This window comes from Syngnathus acus, chromosome 4 (genome assembly GCF_901709675.1).
Source record: "Syngnathus acus chromosome 4, fSynAcu1.2, whole genome shotgun sequence".
NCBI lineage: Eukaryota > Metazoa > Chordata > Actinopteri > Syngnathiformes > Syngnathidae > Syngnathus > Syngnathus acus.
Genome location: NC_051090.1, coordinates 3,980,201 through 3,996,756, shown reverse-complemented (window position 1 = coordinate 3,996,756; position 16,556 = coordinate 3,980,201). Strand labels below are relative to the sequence as shown.

Below are 16,556 nucleotides of genomic sequence, written 5' to 3'. Positions count from 1 at the left end.
GCAAGAAGACTGGAAAAAATTTTGTCATATGATTAAAATTAATTTAACATAATTCAAATGATTTGATTGCAGAAATAACAACTGTCCCTTTCTTTTTGTCAATGAACCAGCTGAACCGAGGGGGCGTTCTGTCTTCAACAAAGCAGAATGCACCGCTTGTGTAACTCCTACGAGCCAGAGTCACATTCTTCGTATATCCCGGGCGAGAGGCACAAGACAAGCTCATGCTTTTCGTCTTTGTTGCAACAAGGTCACACGCTGATCTGATGATGACATGATGGCTACACAAGAAAACCCTGAAATAGAAAAAGACACGCAATGCACCCAAGATCATTTCTATCATGGTTTATTGGCATTTTATTTTTAAATACACAATTTAGAAAGTAGAAAGCCTAACCAATACAATTAGTCATTTGGTTGTAAAACTATTTACAGGTAAAAAGTCTTCAAGTCTTCTGTACAGTCGTCTGTCCACAAAGGGGTTTATTGAGGACACGTGAAAGGCAACCAGTGTGATACTAAACTCGTAAGTCAGTGAATATCTTCTCTTCATAAATTGTGCTTTCCCCAAAAACTCAGAGAGACAACCAAATGTGGAATCCCCCTTTGTGGAAGTCATGGACCGCGTGACTTCCCTCCCACGGTTCACAGAGACAACTCAAAATAGGACAAGAAACACAGCCCAAATCATCTTTGGAATCCGTGATCGGTGCATCGGCTTCGTGAGGTCATACTTTTTGGAAGTTTTCTTCCTGCATCCCTAGGCCTTCTTCATCTTGCCCATGGGAGCGCTGCCGTTTTCGTAGTGGGCCGAACCGTTGCTGGTGCCGTTGGCCGTGGTGTGTTTGACGCCGTTCTCGTGGTGCTTGCCGTTAGCGTAGACTGCAGGGGGGGCGGCGGCCGTGCCGTTGTGACGCGACTTGATGTCCTGCTTGGGCAGCCGCTTGCCCTTGACGTAGGCCTGAACCCAGAAGTTGGAGAAGAGCACGAAGAAGAAGGTGCCGTAAACCCACACCATGTGGATGATGATGGGGAACTGGTAGTCGCAGCTGTCCATGAAGTAATACTGAGTCACGTGGAGGGATACCAGGACAAACTGGGTCTGGCAAGGGGGAACCAAAGCAAGACGGATGAGTAAGGAGCTCAAGTGAAACGGTAAAGGAGAACAAGAACTTCAATACTACGTACGAGCTGAATGGCTGTCATGTATTTCTTCCACCACAGGAACTTCTGGAAGCGAGGTCCGGCGGCAGCGAGGAAATAGTAGAAATACATGATCACGTGGACGGAAGAATTCACCATTGCGTGGAAGGAGCCCATTCCACCTGAGGCCGGAAACACACAGAACGTAAAGGTAAAAAAATTCAAGTGTTTCTGTCATCTTAAGCTAACACTAGAATTGTATTTTTTTATATTTGTATATTGAACATCTCTTTCTGGCCCCATCTTATTGATACCTCAAATTAATTTTTCAGTTATTTCTTAACTTCTCATGGAGAGCCAAACGAGCCAATCAGAGACCGTAGCCACTAGACCGTAGTTAATCAAATCTTGCTAGCAGCTAAACGGAAAGCCATTAGTGTATTTCCATGGACTAAGTCACAGTTGAAAGAATTTTTCGAAACAAAATGGTGGTCGGACATTCCAGGTTTCCATCAGACTATAAACGGTTATCACTGGCCAGAGTCTGTGGAGAGACAAAGGCTTTTTGACAAGATAGCAAAAGAACGGTATGTAAGTGACACGCAGTCACGTCCGCGATCAAAGTTTGAGTTTTGTGTGTACTCACCGGGAGCGTAGCCAACTCCCCACCACCAAGTCCAGGGCATGAAAGAGTGGTGGAAGATGTGCAGAAAGGTGATCTGGCCGCTCTTTTTTCTCAACACGAAGAAGATCTATCCCCCCAAAAAATAAAATAGGTTTTCTTTACTAAACTTCACTGACACCAATGTTTATGCTAATCGCAAACTGTGTTACTTACAGTGTCCATGAGCTCGATAATTTTGGAAAACCAAAACAACCAGGCTACCTCGACCATCTGGAGGAGGAAAAAAACAAAACAAGAGACCACCGCTCATAAACACGGTACGTGCATGTTTGTTCAGCTATGCTTAGTATTTTCTTGAAGGAGGGGGGTCGCCCTTTTTCATGCTGTGTCAATGTTATTGCTGACTTTTGCACAACTGTTAAGATCTTTATCTATTGTGGCAACATTTTCCTGTATTTCCACAATAAACACTAGGAAGAGTCATTCTAAGATATCTGCGCTTTTAAAATAAGAGGAGACAGCATAACTACTACTAAAACAAAATGCTTCACGTCAAACTTGTTTTTAGCTTTCAGTATACCCACAAATGTTCCCATCTGAGCTATCTTAAATGGGGAAAAAAAATCCAAACTTACTCGAAGTGCTTGAGGGCTGTCGGACATATCGATTGCGTCACATCGCCAAGTATATGTCGTGGCCCATCCAGACATCAAAAACTTAAAAAACAAACAGACTTAAAATTTTGAAACATGCAAAATGCAGCTTCAGCAGACTTGGAGATGCAAAGCAGACTCACCTCGTAGACGATGTATATCGACAGTGCCACCAGTGAAAAATTATAGACGATCATGGCTTCCTTTAACTGGAAAGGCTTTCGGGAGGCCATAATATGAGGGCCAAGGTACAGTACAAAGAACAGGTAGCACAGCAAAATTGCAGTCATGGGAACAGGACTCTGCATCAGGAAATGATTCTTCACTCGAGGATCTAGAGGAACAAAATAGCGGTTGACGATTGTGAAATGGAATTTTTAAAAAAAACTGAAAATCCATAAGGTTATTTAAAAGGAGACTGACCAACTCCTTCGACGAGGTAGTCGTATATATCCATGGCGTGTGAGCCAAACTCCTTGAGCTCTTGCAGCATGTTTGCTGTTTTGCAGCCAGTTACCTAAAACTAAAAAAAAAAAAAATTTGAGAAACACACCACAAATGCAAAAATAAAACCACAATGATTATTCCAGTAATTTGTTCCGTCCGTTTCTTTTGCGGAACCTTGTGACTTGTCAGTCTGCACAAGATCACGCCTCATTAAATAATAAAAAAAAAAAAAAGTGGTTAATCATTCCTCAACGCTGCAATTTCCACACACATTAGCAAATCAAACAGCAAGAATTTCCAAACATCTTCAATGTCTCGCTGCTCACAAAGCAAGAAGCTGCATTTTAAGACATACCTGCTGATTCAGCTGCACACACACAAAAAAAAAATCCACTTTTACCTAAGCCAAGTACTTCCCCAAACCAAACAAGTCCAATGAAAATTACAGGATGCCCGGCTTAGCTCATGCGACATGGCCTGACATCAGATGGGGAGGGGCCGGGGGGGAGGAGGAGTGGGGTGGCCACTCCTCGCTACTTCCTCACCTCTCAGCCCCGACGCACAAATATCGGAAAGAAATTAGATTGTAGATCGAGATTGTTGTACCTCTGCAATCTTAAACTTACGGTGGCCTCACTAGAAATATGGCGAGCATGAACACACTAAACTCTGATGGCTTTGGAGGACAAATGGGTCGTGTTCACCTTTGAAAGTGGAGTAAGAGAGCGCCATTGTTTGATGTACAATCAACAATGACCGACCACACAAGAGCGGGCCGGCCCTCCTTGAGCCAATATCATTACAAGCAGATATGTTGTCGCCAAGGACGGCAAACAAAGGCGGGTTAAATATTTCCCTCAGATGGGTTTGGAATTAAAAGCCTCCAGGCAATGCATTCAGAAAAAACTATTTGTTTGAAGCTTTTGGGCATGTAAGTGAGGGAGGGAACAAAAACATTTTTCCAAGTACAGCATTGCCTTAATGGCAGTGAACTAAATTCAACGAAACATAAAACAGAATGACACCTTGTGTATCTAAAACAAACAGAGCTTTAACCTTTCAGTCCACTATCTTGACGCCAACGCTAAATAGCATCCACCTCACGACGCTATAATTTTAAAGAAGTGAATGTTAGTTAACTGACAAACTAAAAGAGAATTCCACATTATGTATTTAACTGACAAACTAAAAGAGAATTTCACATTATATATTTAAAACCACCACATAGTGTTAATAATTTTAGTTTGGCTTAATGCTAACAAAAGAATGCAAATCAGGCTAATGAATAGCATCAGTGTCTCAGTATGTAATTATATATATTCAAAATTTTCACCAAATCGTGTATTTCCAAACAGCAAAACCACCATCTTACCAGGAAAATAATACTAAAAAAAACATTTGGGCCTGCGTGTACACAATGGACCCACTCACTTTAAGAAAGACAAAGTTCTCCCGCTGACTCGTCGAAACTTATCCGGCCGGCCGTAACGCATGACAAGATCAGATAAATGACATTTCACAAAACTCTTACGCATAACGCTGTGGCTGGTATTTGAGGCGGGCGCCTCACATTTCAGCAAGCGCACCCTCATGTGCAAACGTCAAGGTCTTGATCTGAGGAAAAATGCTCAACAGTTAAGCCGGAGAAAACAATGTAGCGGACCAGCTGAAAAGAAGGTGGAGCTGATCCGTTAACTGGGCCTTTTTTTTTTTTTTTTTGCAGTAATGCCAGTATGACAAGTGGCTGAAATAATCGCACGTCCATTCGAGTTCAAAAAATCTCCCAACCATGACAACCATAAGGATAGGGAGAAACAACATACATATAAATCACCTGAAACCCAGATAAAGATCATAGTTGAAGGGAATTGAAATTAAACCTCCGTCTTTGCACTTTGTCCAGCACTTCAACGACAACTAAACGGCACCACAATGCCGATAGTCTTAACACACACCAGATTGTAAAGCTAGCACTTGTTGATTTTTAGCAAAGTAAATAAAAGAATAAAAAAAATAAATGAACTAATTTGACAATATTCCTTTCATTGACAATAGGCACTTAATTTGTTATTGCGAGGAGATTAAGTCCGCCTAGAGGAGATGTGACGCAACACAGATTGACCTCAATTTGCCATTCTTGACATCATGCATGTTCCTCGAAAGCACGTTAAGAGTGCCTCAACTGCACCAAGAAACCATTAATGGGCCAATCGAGTGCAACAATCATTGCATCAATTCATTGATAACAATGCCCCAAGTCTAGAAGCCAGAAACTTCCCTAAGAGCGTGTCGTTTTTTTTCCCCCAAGCCACATGACACTATTACCCATGATCTATCTCCTCAGCAATTTCCGTCAATGCTAAAACCAGAAAAACAACACTATATAACATTATAGTCAGTTGGATTTTCAACCATGGTTTGTTTGAGCTTAGCCTTGACAACAAGGTGGCGGGTTGACAGCTAGTGAAGGAGACAAAGTGGAGTGCTTCCTGCTCAGTGAATGAATCACATGATGGAAAATAAGGTGGGAAGAGTTGATGATGAACAAACAGGGATAACGGATGTGGGAGTTAAAAATAAATAAATAAAAAATGAACACCCAAAGTAAAAAGTAACTGTTTGTTAGGGGAAAAGGCCAAAAGTTTAACCTCCAGTACTCACATGAAAATAACAAATCAAATGACATACAACGGGGTGCGCACCAAGTTAGTTCGATTTAAACTTACCCTGCTGAAAAAAAAGAGGACTTTCCAGCTTCGGAAAAACTAAAGCCAGCGTTGAGAGAATCCTCTTCGGGAGCCTCTCTCTCGCTTGCTCTCTCTCTCGGAGAGAAGAGTGGCGCGGGTAGAAACTGCAGTGCGATGAGGGAGAGAATGAGCGTGTGTGTGTGTGGAACAGAGGGGAGGGAATGGAAAGAAAAAAAAAAAAGTCAACCGACAGACGTGACTGGTACAGCCGTCTTCCGACTCTCCACCCTCCCTGACTCACACCGGTGGATGAATAACCAGCACAGACAGACTGAGAGCGAAATAGAGAAACGAGATGTGAACTCTGTTTAAACACACATCGTAGCAAATGAAAGCGAGAGCACGGCCTGACTTTCAGTACGACCCCTTATCTCTCCTCTCAACGACTCTCCTGGCCACACCCTACACACACACACACACACACACATTGGCATGGAAAGCTGGCTCTCAAATTGCCCCGTTTGTCCTCACTAGGGTGGGAAGATGAAGCGGGCGAGGAATCAATGGCACCCGCTATGGTCAAGGCCAGCCATTGTTCTATGTTATGGCACAGTTTGCTGAACGAGGCTCATAGTGTTCAAATCGGAAATTTGAAAAAGGGGAAAGAAACATTTGCTATTTGTTAAAAATATACAAGAGGTTTAGTGTATCATATTTCATTAAAAGTAAAATGTTGATGTGATAAGGCCACCAATCATTAACAGTCTTAATCCAATTTGATTTACTGGCTCATATTGATGCCAAATGTTGACATGATAAGCCCACCAATCATTAACATTATAGTCTTAATCCAATTTGATTTACTGACTCATATTTATCACCCTTGAATGTTGCGAAGTTGTCATGGAGAACATTTAACATCGTACATTAACTCTAATGAAATGTCCTATTAATTCACGTTTTAATTTTAGTGTAAGCCTAGGACCAAAAACATGATAAATCCGATTTGTAAATTAAAGAGGGAAGAGGACCATAAAAAAAATGATTTGTGTTTTGAGTGAGTGAAATGCAACAGCAGGTCACAAGAAATAATGACTAACATAATCATTGTTAGCATCTTTTCTCATTGCGTTGTATAATAGGATGACTAAAAAAATAACATCGCTAAAGTCAATTTAGTTCATCGAGCGATTTCTCCACCTTTGGGTGTGCTCTACATTTTGGTTGGACTTTGCAACATTGCCCACACACATAAAACAAACAAACAATGTCTTTGTCAATCAACATCATCCCCAAACGACCATGATGTTTACTCGAGGGCTAGCAAGCGCAGACAAAAATGGGACTTGATGACAACATATCTCAGCTAGCTACCTGACTGCATATGACAAGAATGCCTCTTTAGTTCAGCACCTCATTATTCCTCACAAGTAGTGGTTTCCGAAATCGGACATTATCGCTGCCGCACCCAAATATGAAGTTGTACTCATGTCATATTAATAGCACTAATGACATTCTCCGATTGTGAGTTAAAAGAAAATTTTAAAAGGCAATTAAAGGGGGAAAAAAATACACGCGGAGAAAGAGGAATTTCATTCATAAGATTGACCAGCGCCACTTAGGCGGGTCATTTGCGGGTGCGGAGAAAAAAAAAACATGACTCTGCAAATGCTCCATATAGTAACGAGATTAAAATAATAAAATTGTTATCAAGTAAATACAGCTGGACTGGACTACAAGTGCGGAGGCAACCTGGGACACAGACCGACTGGGCTGGTTTGACTTGTCACTCAAGCCCCGTTGGGTTGCTGGTTTGCGGCAGTGGTGGCAGCAGGAGTCGGGCGTCCCTTCTCCAAATACCACAAAACACCTGACAACAAAATACATCATCATCCCGCAGCGTAGTCGCAATAAAATGATTGTCATCTCGCCCCGTGAGGCCAACGCCTTGTCAAAATTACAACTTTAGAAACAAAACCGGAAGAGAGGAAATGCAAATGTCAATCATTGTGGTTTTGTTTAAAAGCTAGTTATGAGAGCGCAGGATTTGAATATTCAAGGTCCGATACCATTCAAGGTGTTTAAATATTCAATGTTTAATCCTTTTTTGTTGAAATTGAATGTCAGTTCACTTGTTTAAATTGAATGTGTCAGTTGACCAGTAAGTTTCCACTGGCAGTGACAAACGGCATCAAGCTATCATAATTGATAGTTAGAAGTCTTGTGAGGGTCAGAATAAAGTCAAGTATACTTACGTAAATACTTGAAAAACTATTAAAGGTATGTTTTAATAAGTTTAATCGTGTTCAAAGCATGATTAATAACAAACCTAGTTTGCTGGCATAACTGGTTTTCAGACTTCTATGAAAATAACTTCGATGTAGAGTACACCTCATCACTTTTTTGTTTTTGTTTAGCAACCAAAAATATTAGCTTAGCAATTAGCATTGGCTTCTTGCGCTCTGTCATTGTGACTTCTTATCTGCCCTTAGTGAAAACGATGCTGTATCTTATTTGCTACCACAAAAGCGATGATTAGTTTTGACAATTTTGATGCCAGCTAGCAAGCGCAGCTAGCAGCTTGTGCCTCAATTTGAGTGCGTTCGTGCAGAACATTGTCTAGAATCACAAATCCGATCAATCGTTCATCACTACGCTAGAAATCTACAATGACCTTACTTAGTTAGCAGCCGCCATCACCCAGATAGGCCACAAAATGCTGACGCCAGTAAAATTCCTGTGACAAGATGTATTTCTGATATACGTTTGCGTGCAACGACACTTCGAAATCTTCCGTGATAGCAACTAATGTACAAATGTCATCATTGGGTGTGGAGTTCAAAAGTTTGACTTGCTGCCATGCGAGTAATTATCACAGTAATTGCTATAAGTTTGAAGCAAAACAACTCAATGATATTTAAACCATTATGTGTGTGCAACTAACAAAAAGAGCACGAGTGCAAACATATTATATAATCGACATTTAGAGCGCGGAGTCTGCCATTGCTGTCAGGGCCAAACTTGCTCTGTTGTAGAAGCGCCGTGTGAAATATTTGCAGTGCGCTCAACATGGAATACATCCAGAAATAAAGAAAATAAAAAATTCAAGTGCATGCCAAAGCAACAGGTAGTGCTAAAACACCTGCAACATTTAAAAATGGAAAAATAATTTATGGTTACTCCTGACAAGAATTGTATAATAACAGAAATTTTAGAGATATAAAAAGAAATACTACACTTTATTATTTAAAAAAATTACTAGTAGTTCGTAGTCCATGTTAGTCGAGACAGTGAACATTCGGAATGAACTATAGGCTCACTAGCATATAGATTTCAAATACTCATGTGTGTACAGAGTGAGGGCTCTCATGTTATTGTCACATTGTGCAGAATCTATGATGACGTGTTAAATTTTCAGAAAAAATTAGCAATGTCCCAGAAATAATGACAACCCATGTTTGATGTGGTGAATGCTCACGAGAAGTAATTATCCACCTCAGAACTGAATAAATCAAACCAATAGGGAGGATTAAACATGAAGGTGCAACCTGAGGCTAGCGGGGATGGAGCCAAAGTCAAAATGAGCAGTCACAAGCTGGTGTCATTCTACGCTCTTCACGACTCAATGTCAACATAACTTGCTCTGCCGCTTTGTTGAAAACAAAAACTAACTTACCAAACACCCCTAGCTCATACTGCAGCTATGTAGCAAAACACAACATAAAAACTGAAGGGTCATAAAATAATCCCTTTGCAATGTCGGGATTATTTAAACTAAAAAATAATATTCAGAATATTCAACAAAACCTAATTAAGAATTGCATAAACAGGATGGAAGCTACTCTGTACTCAAGTAGTTTACTGTTACAGCCCCCCCCCCCCCCAATTTTATTGGAATGTCACATGACTAGCCTGAGGACAAAGTGACGCTGCTTGAGACCCCCCACATTGACCCACCTTGTTCAGAAATGGATGACCTTTCACCTCTACTGATCTCATTCTCCCAATGCCCCACCTTCCCGCCTCTGATTCACTTTTCTGGAACTTTCCACAAGGCAACAAAAGCACACCGCTGCATCCTTACCAATGAGCTCATTACCGATAGTGGAGAAACTGCATTTCAGCAGATGCCAGTTACCAAACAGAAATGCTGAAATGTGGAGGTGTGGCTACTCACTCAAACATATTTTGCATGTCTGTGTTGGAAAGGAGGACAAAGGTGAACTGCAATTTTAGAACCAGGTGGATGTGAATCAAAGTAAATAGATTGCAATTTGTGTGAAAATACCCTTACACTTGTTATTGCAGGATATTTAAAAATGATTTTCAGGGATATTTTGTTTGAAAGCAGCACCTGTTGCACAACACTAATGGGAATATTTTTGTTCATTTATTGATCCTGTCGAAATTTGCAAGGGACTCAATTGGCCCGCGTAAACGCGCTTTTGCGGGTCAGACTTCCTGTCACAGGAAATGAAATAAAAGCCGCATTGACAGGCTTCTGCCAAAATGTCAGCTTCAAGCAGCCAATGTATAACTGCAACAAATGACACCATCCTTGACAGTGCCTGTTTGTTTCAGAAGCAATTATAGTTAAAAAGTTTTAACCTGTAAACATGCTCATAAGTCTTAAATATATTATGCCAAGGTCACCTTTATAACTATTTAACAGAGATGCTAAACTCAATATAAAGGGTTTTAACCTTATTTTAACCTTAACTCACCACCATTATTTACTGGATGTTTAGGCCTGCTACTTGTTTATGTCAGGCCAATGTAAATTTGAGAGTCCAACAATGTGACAGTTTGCTGTGTAAACTACATGCTTTTGCATAATTAAACACCACGGGCAACACTATGCAAAACTTGAAAATCCCCCGCCCCCACTTTTTTTTTTAAACTGAAAATTGCAAGGTTTGACGTATTTCCGTACTGGGTGAGAAAATAGTATTTTAAGTTTATGAAGTAAGAGGGGTGAATATACACACACACACACACACACATATATACCAATGAACTAAATCCCATACCGTACTTATTCTCAACAACTCATTTGTTCGATGACGTTCCTATTTATTTTAAAAGGTTAAAGAGGTTAACCAAAAATATTTGTCCATTAAAAGTAAAAAAATAAATAAAAATAGGCCATTTTTAATTGTTGGTATTTTAGCAAGGAACTTGAAGTTTATCTTGGCAGGGGCAGTCCCCAGGCACTCGTGGAATGTTAGAGAATCACTGCCTACAGGTCAGTTGTATTTAACTTGAACGATCTTGCATTAATCGATTAAGAGGCGTGTGTATTCCGAAAGCTTTTTGATGGTTTAACAACAACCCTTACTTACTACTACCCAAACGTGCACGCACACACATTTAATATACATGCAACTTCAATCAAGTGCCAAAATTAAGAGGACGTGTGTCAATAATGTCGCTGTGAGCAGCTCCAACGACGGACAATCGATGTCGGAAATGATAGCCGCAAAAAACAAATAAATAATGCAATCCAATCATAAAACGCATACGAATAGAAAATGTAAACCGAGTTCGGCTTCATCATTGATGGAGTGGAGATGGAGTTGCACTCAACTCGAGAAGTTGACATGCAGGAAAACTTTTCATGGCATGTTAAGTTACTTACTCACTCACTCCCTTTTTTGGGGGGGCAGAGGATGGAATCAAGCCAGCGGAGACGGCTAAAGTGGCCCGACGCGTGCGTCTAGTTGCCTCAACCTGTTCATTTCCGCATCAAACTTTGAAGCAGAGCACGGCAAAATGCCTTTGAGACAGGAAAGGTGGAGTCAAACTTCCTGGCGCGCTTTGTAAATCGTCTCATTTGCACGTCATCAAGTGAACATGCCGCAAAAAGTCGCAATTCTGAAATCATGATTCAGAGTGCACGCTTTTAGTAAGACAATTTAGCATTAGTAAAAAAAAAAAAAAAAAAAAGAATGATAGGTAATCATGTTTGAAATAAACAAGCCAGGGTTTCCGGTTGTGACAAAGATATAATATCAGCTGTCTATTATACATTTTAAAATATGTCAGTGACATCATAAAAAAAAATGACTCCATATTTAGTTCAAAGACATTTGTTTGTGTACTGCTGCACCCATGCAGTCTCAAATCACGACTGTTATTTTTGCCTTGTTATTCGATTGATTCTGAAAGTATGACTGGTAAGTACAAGAATGTTTGGATGATTCTTTCATCATCAGAAGATTACTTTTATCATCTCTTAAAAACTGCTAAGATAAAACCGGTTTTGCTTGAAAAGTTGAATCTTCCAAATTTTCCATTGCAGTGGTCTTACCATGCCATTGTTATCGTTACAACACAATCAGCGTTTTGTACTTTGTAAAACGTGATTTCCGTGCTGATAATATTGACCGGAAAGGAGAATGCGTTTTGATTGTGCTCCAGTCTTTGAGTCTGAGCCCCCCTGGTGCCATCCAAGCCTTCAAAAGAGAGACAAGGGTCATCGCCCTGCGGGGCCCGTTCACCTTTCGTAATAATCTCAGAAACTGATCCGAGTCGTACTTGTCTGTCAAACAACGGCTCCGCCGGATGTTTAACAAAGGTGCTCTGTAGAATCCACGCTTTCGCTCCACATGCTTGTCATAGTTAAGAGTTAAGATTCTTGTTCATGACACCCCGTTCCTGGAAGGGGCAAGTAAAGTTGAAGCTCAACTACAGCATGTCTGCAATGCCGACGAACCATAGAGAAAGCATGAATGGAGTGCAGGTGCACCAAATGAAGCAAATACATTTTAGAAGTTGTAACATGTTTTTTAACCACCTTCAACGTCCGCCTGACAGTTGAGGCTTGACTGGTTCCCACTTTTGTGTGTCACAATTGTGTTGACACCAACATCTGGCATGAGACAGCGGCAGGCATATCGGCCAAGTCATGCAGCCACATTTTGCGGTGACAGCTTTTCAAATGATCTCATAATTATTTTAATTGGCCTTTTTGAAGCTGACTTATGACTGAATTAAACAAGGTTAAGGTGATGCAATGTTCGCATTCCTAGAGTGGAACACATTGCTTAAGAGGATATGCATAACAATAATTATACAACATACCTACTTTAATAGTTTGCTTATGTTGTCATCAATTGACTCCTTTATTTTAGGATTACTCCCAAGTAAAAAAGTAAATCATATCCATATGTCTTTCAAATCATCTTTCCCTATCGAAATAAATGCAAATGACATTAATCTTTTTTTTTTTTTTTTGCAGCGCCAGCTATACCTGAAATAATTTAAAAGACAGGAGGACCCCAAGTGGCCAATTTGAGATACTACAACTTGTATTGCTTTCTGGGTTGGAAAATTTCCTATAAAAAACCCAAGTGACAAAAGTACTCACATTGAGGTATGTGCGCATATATAGGAGGTAAAGTGTGTTAAAAGGAAATTCTTACAACGATGTGATTTGACCCCTGAACCCAAAACTTTTAAATTTGCTTTGTTGCATTTTTTTCCTAATTTGACACAACAAAAATTAACAAAAAGTCACCCTGCTGAGTAACGTTATGATTTTAGCTATCAAAACAAAAACAAACTAACAAAAAAATTCCTTTGTAATTTCCACAACCTACAACTTCTGAATGAAGTTTCATTCTTTTGGTGACTCAAATCCTCGACGTGTATAGAGCGTGTCTTGTGGGTTGTCGGTCTGAATACAAACTAGTGAAACTGATACTGATCACTTTTAAAGGGCCCGAGAACACCTTGGGGCCTTGGAGGGAAGACCTAACCACATAACTCTGATCCTATCATGAACTTTTGACTGAAGCACATTTTATTCCATGAAAACATTTAAAAGAGGCAAAGGATTTAAATGATACGTTGTCATAAAAGAGCAGCCCGCTCTGCCAAATATTCAGACATATTTGCGGCACCGTTGTGCTCCCCGCTCTGTACTTGTGGTGGATAGACGTGGCCCTACTCTACCGGAGAGGGGGGGGCCAGGCTTCCACGGGCTGGTAGCGAGAGGAAAAGTAAAGGGAAAAGAAAGCGGAAGGATCGAAAGAAGTCCTTTCCCAGCGTTCGCACATATGTAGCAAGAGCAGGCACAGAAGACAAAGTCAGGATGTGACATCATCTGCAGGAAGGGAAGCCAAAAGAGTAGTTCAGCTTTTTTCTTGACTTGTGCGTTGTTGTGGAGCCAAGTTGAACGTCTGTTTGAGGCAGGGAGAGAGAGAGAGCGCAAGAGAGGGAGGAGAAAGGGGTAAAGCAGCTGGAGCTGTCCTCCAAAATACACTCCGGCCTCTCCCAAAGCTTTCGGCAACATTGTGGAGCTTCCATTGTAGCACAGCAAGCAGGTAGAACCTTTTCTTATTCTGTCCTATTTGTGAACTTGGCTTGCTTTAACGCCACCAAGCTCGTATTCCGATTTAGACCAGGCAGGCCTTGAATGATTTTTTTTTTAGCTTGTGGGGTCAAACACAAGGGAGGTATGCGTATACGTCAGATGAGTGCAGGATCAGACATGCTTTGGCTTGAAGCTATGAGAGGGGGGGTTGAAGCCCACAAGGATTTATCTTTTGTGATACTAAAGGGTGTCCGTGTTTATGTTTGCTTGATTAAGTTTTGCTCGGAAACTTTTGTTGTGAAGCTGTTTCATGACCACGTATTCACGCACCCCCACCGAAGAGGAAGAAAAATGATCTCTTTTGCAGAGCACTAAAATCATTATGTCATCTTTTTCCCATATTTCTTTTTAGGGGGGGGTCTTAAATGTTTTATCAATCAGCAATGGACAAACTGTCATATTTGGACACTCTTGTGAAGTAAAAAACTAACAAAAACGTGACGAATTGTGTAGAGTCATTTTACACACAAATGTTGATGATAGTGTCACATCCAAGGTCAATAGAGGTCGAATCTAATTAGAAAGAAAGAGCATAAGACCTGGATACTGGCATATTCCAAATACCAAATCATAATAATCAAATGTTTATTAGTCAGCTTGGTTAATGATTGACATTTATCATGGCATGCCTCACCTCATTCATACTTTCTACCACTGACATAACGTGAAATTCAAAATGTTTATTCTTCACAGTGAACCCCCGAGGATCTGGAGCCAGTCTTGATCAGGTTCTTGTGACCCCATCCGGGCCACCCCGCCAACTTGAAGGCAATTAAACGTCTACTCCAGAGAGTACAAACTGCTCATCTGTGGGGAGGAACTGCTAAGGACATGGCTTTGTGTTTGGGTCAGGTGTTCAGCAAAGACAAAACGTTCCGACCTAGGAAACGCTTTGAACCCGGCACCCAGCGGTTTGAACTGTACAAAAAGGCCCAGGCCTCGCTCAAGTCCGGCCTTGACCTGAGGAAGGTGGTGCAGCTGCCCGAGGGCGAGAGCCTCAATGACTGGGTCGCAATGCACGTGGTGGATTTCTTCAACAGAATCAACCTGATCTACGGAACGGTCAGCGAGTACTGCACCGAACGTAGCTGTCCCATCATGTCCGGGGGGCTCAGGTACGAGTACAGGTGGCAGGACGGCGACGACTACAGGAAGCCCACCAAGCTGCCTGCTCTCAAGTACATGAACCTGATGATGGACTGGATCGAGTCGCTGATCAACGATGAAGATATCTTCCCCACCAGAGTAGGTGCGTGTGGTTCATGAAGCTTCATTAATGTGCTACTGATTCAAACAGGGTTCATTAAACCATGACATTTAGATGCAATCATACGTCGGGCATGTTTTCTCGCATTAACAGACTTGATAATTACCACAATTGAATTCGTTATTGGAGGTTGTCATGACGAAATTGTATCCATCTATTTTTTTGCAGGTGTTCCTTTCCCCAAGAATTTCCAGCAGGTGTGCAAGAAGATCCTGAGTCGGCTCTTCAGAGTGTTTGTGCATGTTTACATCCATCACTTTGACAGTGTATGCAGCATGGGTGCAGAGGCCCACATCAATACCTGCTACAAGCACTACTACTACTTCATTTCGGAGTTCAACCTCATCGATCACTCTGAACTTGAGCCCCTGGTGAGACATGAGCATTTTTTTGTAATGTAATTTGATGAGCTTGCAACTCACTGTTTTTAATGTGATCTGTTTTGTTGTCCTACAGAAAGAGATGACTGAGAAGATTTGTAATTGAACTACAAAGATGAAGACTAATGCTCGCCTTCAATGAACTTTAAACTAAGAACATGTTACAATGTGAGCGGTGTGAGTGTCACTGTGAATTTTTACAAGCCAGCCACAATTTTTTCAGGTGGTGTCAAGATGTGGATTACTTATGGGAACAATAATGTGCATGTATTTATGCTTGGCCTTTTTTTAAGCTATTTTAAGCTTTTTTTGACGTTTATTTAAGCTTGTTAATATTTTTTTGCTGTCTTTCCTCCTGTGCATGTATTTATGCTTGTCCTTTTATAAGTTGAGCTTTTTTAACTTTTATTGAGTAAATAATTGTATTTTAGAAGTTTTTACTCACTCTGAAGAAGGGTCAAACTCAAAGGGAAAGAATAAATCAAAATGAATGGAGGTTATCTGCTCTTTGTTACCTAAAGCAATGGTCCCCAACCTTTTTTTTGCCACGGACCGGTTACGTGTCAGAAATATTTTCGCGGACCGGCCTTTATATAAATAAATAATACATTTATATAAATAAATAATACATTTATAATAACTATATAAATATGATGAAATAAAATACCACTTGCATAAAAACAAGTATAAACGACATACATGTTTTATTATTTATTTATTCATTTATTTATTTATTTGTAACTATTTATTGTTTATTAAATTCTATTAATCAACCGGTCCCATCTAGGCGTAATCGGAGACAATGACACCCGAAGTGGGGGGAGAAACATGGATAAAAAAAGATTTTGCATGAAGAAAGAAATATGTCTTCAAAGTTCACCAATATCAAAACAAAATCCTTATAATGTTAAGAGGCGTGCCAAATTACGTCACTGGCGTTTTCTATCCAACGAATGGGAGAAGAGAAAACACGGAGG

The 16,556-nt window shown here is 40.6% G+C and overlaps 2 protein-coding genes across 8 annotated transcripts; one reads left to right on the top strand and one right to left on the bottom strand.

Moving 5' to 3' along the window:
• Positions 1 to 330: 330 nt before the first annotated feature.
• Positions 331 to 11,313, bottom strand: elovl1b (ELOVL fatty acid elongase 1b). Of its 5 annotated transcripts, none has more exons than XM_037250046.1 (9): positions 11,194 to 11,306; positions 5,595 to 5,719; positions 2,845 to 2,938; positions 2,565 to 2,755; positions 2,404 to 2,484; positions 1,982 to 2,038; positions 1,790 to 1,895; positions 1,189 to 1,325; positions 761 to 1,102 (listed from the first exon to the last, which is right to left on the bottom strand). In XM_037250046.1, the coding sequence occupies exons 3-9, from the start codon at positions 2,912 to 2,914 to the stop codon at positions 761 to 763; spliced, it is 984 nt and encodes a 327-aa protein (XP_037105941.1). In that variant the 5' UTR covers positions 2,915 to 2,938; positions 5,595 to 5,719; positions 11,194 to 11,306. The 5 variants fall into 5 exon arrangements, with proteins under 5 accessions (XP_037105942.1, XP_037105941.1, XP_037105943.1 ...); XM_037250048.1 differs by lacking the exon at positions 11,194 to 11,306 and adding an exon at positions 4,400 to 4,482 and having other exon boundaries at positions 5,595 to 5,867; XM_037250047.1 differs by lacking the exon at positions 11,194 to 11,306 and having other exon boundaries at positions 331 to 1,102; positions 5,595 to 5,863.
• Positions 9,573 to 16,074, top strand: mob3c (MOB kinase activator 3C). Of its 3 annotated transcripts, XM_037250057.1 has the most exons (5): positions 9,573 to 9,797; positions 12,796 to 12,930; positions 14,626 to 15,181; positions 15,368 to 15,570; positions 15,656 to 16,074. In XM_037250057.1, the coding sequence occupies exons 3-5, from the start codon at positions 14,764 to 14,766 to the stop codon at positions 15,683 to 15,685; spliced, it is 651 nt and encodes a 216-aa protein (XP_037105952.1). In that variant the 5' UTR covers positions 9,573 to 9,797; positions 12,796 to 12,930; positions 14,626 to 14,763; the 3' UTR covers positions 15,686 to 16,074. The 3 variants fall into 3 exon arrangements, with proteins under 3 accessions (XP_037105952.1, XP_037105953.1, XP_037105951.1); XM_037250056.1 differs by lacking the exons at positions 9,573 to 9,797; positions 12,796 to 12,930 and adding an exon at positions 12,968 to 13,882; XM_037250058.1 differs by lacking the exons at positions 9,573 to 9,797; positions 12,796 to 12,930; positions 15,656 to 16,074 and adding an exon at positions 12,956 to 13,882 and having other exon boundaries at positions 14,626 to 15,177; positions 15,368 to 15,561.
• The last annotated feature ends 482 nt before the right edge of the window (positions 16,075 to 16,556 follow it).

Excerpts from the sequence above, each read along its gene's own strand:
- elovl1b (XM_037250049.1), bottom strand. The coding sequence starts at position 2,914 with ATGCTGCAAGAGCTCAAGGAGTTTGGCTCACACGCCATGGATATATAC. Across the intron at positions 2,756-2,844 it reads CTACCTCGTCGAAGGAGTTG|ATCCTCGAGTGAAGAATCAT; the intron begins GTCAGTCTCCTT and ends TTGTTCCTCTAG. Across the intron at positions 1,326-1,789 it reads GGGAGTTGGCTACGCTCCCG|GTGGAATGGGCTCCTTCCAC; the intron begins GTGAGTACACAC and ends TTCCGGCCTCAG.
- mob3c (XM_037250057.1), top strand. The coding sequence starts at position 14,764 with ATGGCTTTGTGTTTGGGTCAGGTGTTCAGCAAAGACAAAACGTTCCGA. Across the intron at positions 15,182-15,367 it reads TATCTTCCCCACCAGAGTAG|GTGTTCCTTTCCCCAAGAAT; the intron begins GTGCGTGTGGTT and ends ATTTTTTTGCAG. Across the intron at positions 15,571-15,655 it reads ACTCTGAACTTGAGCCCCTG|AAAGAGATGACTGAGAAGAT; the intron begins GTGAGACATGAG and ends GTTGTCCTACAG.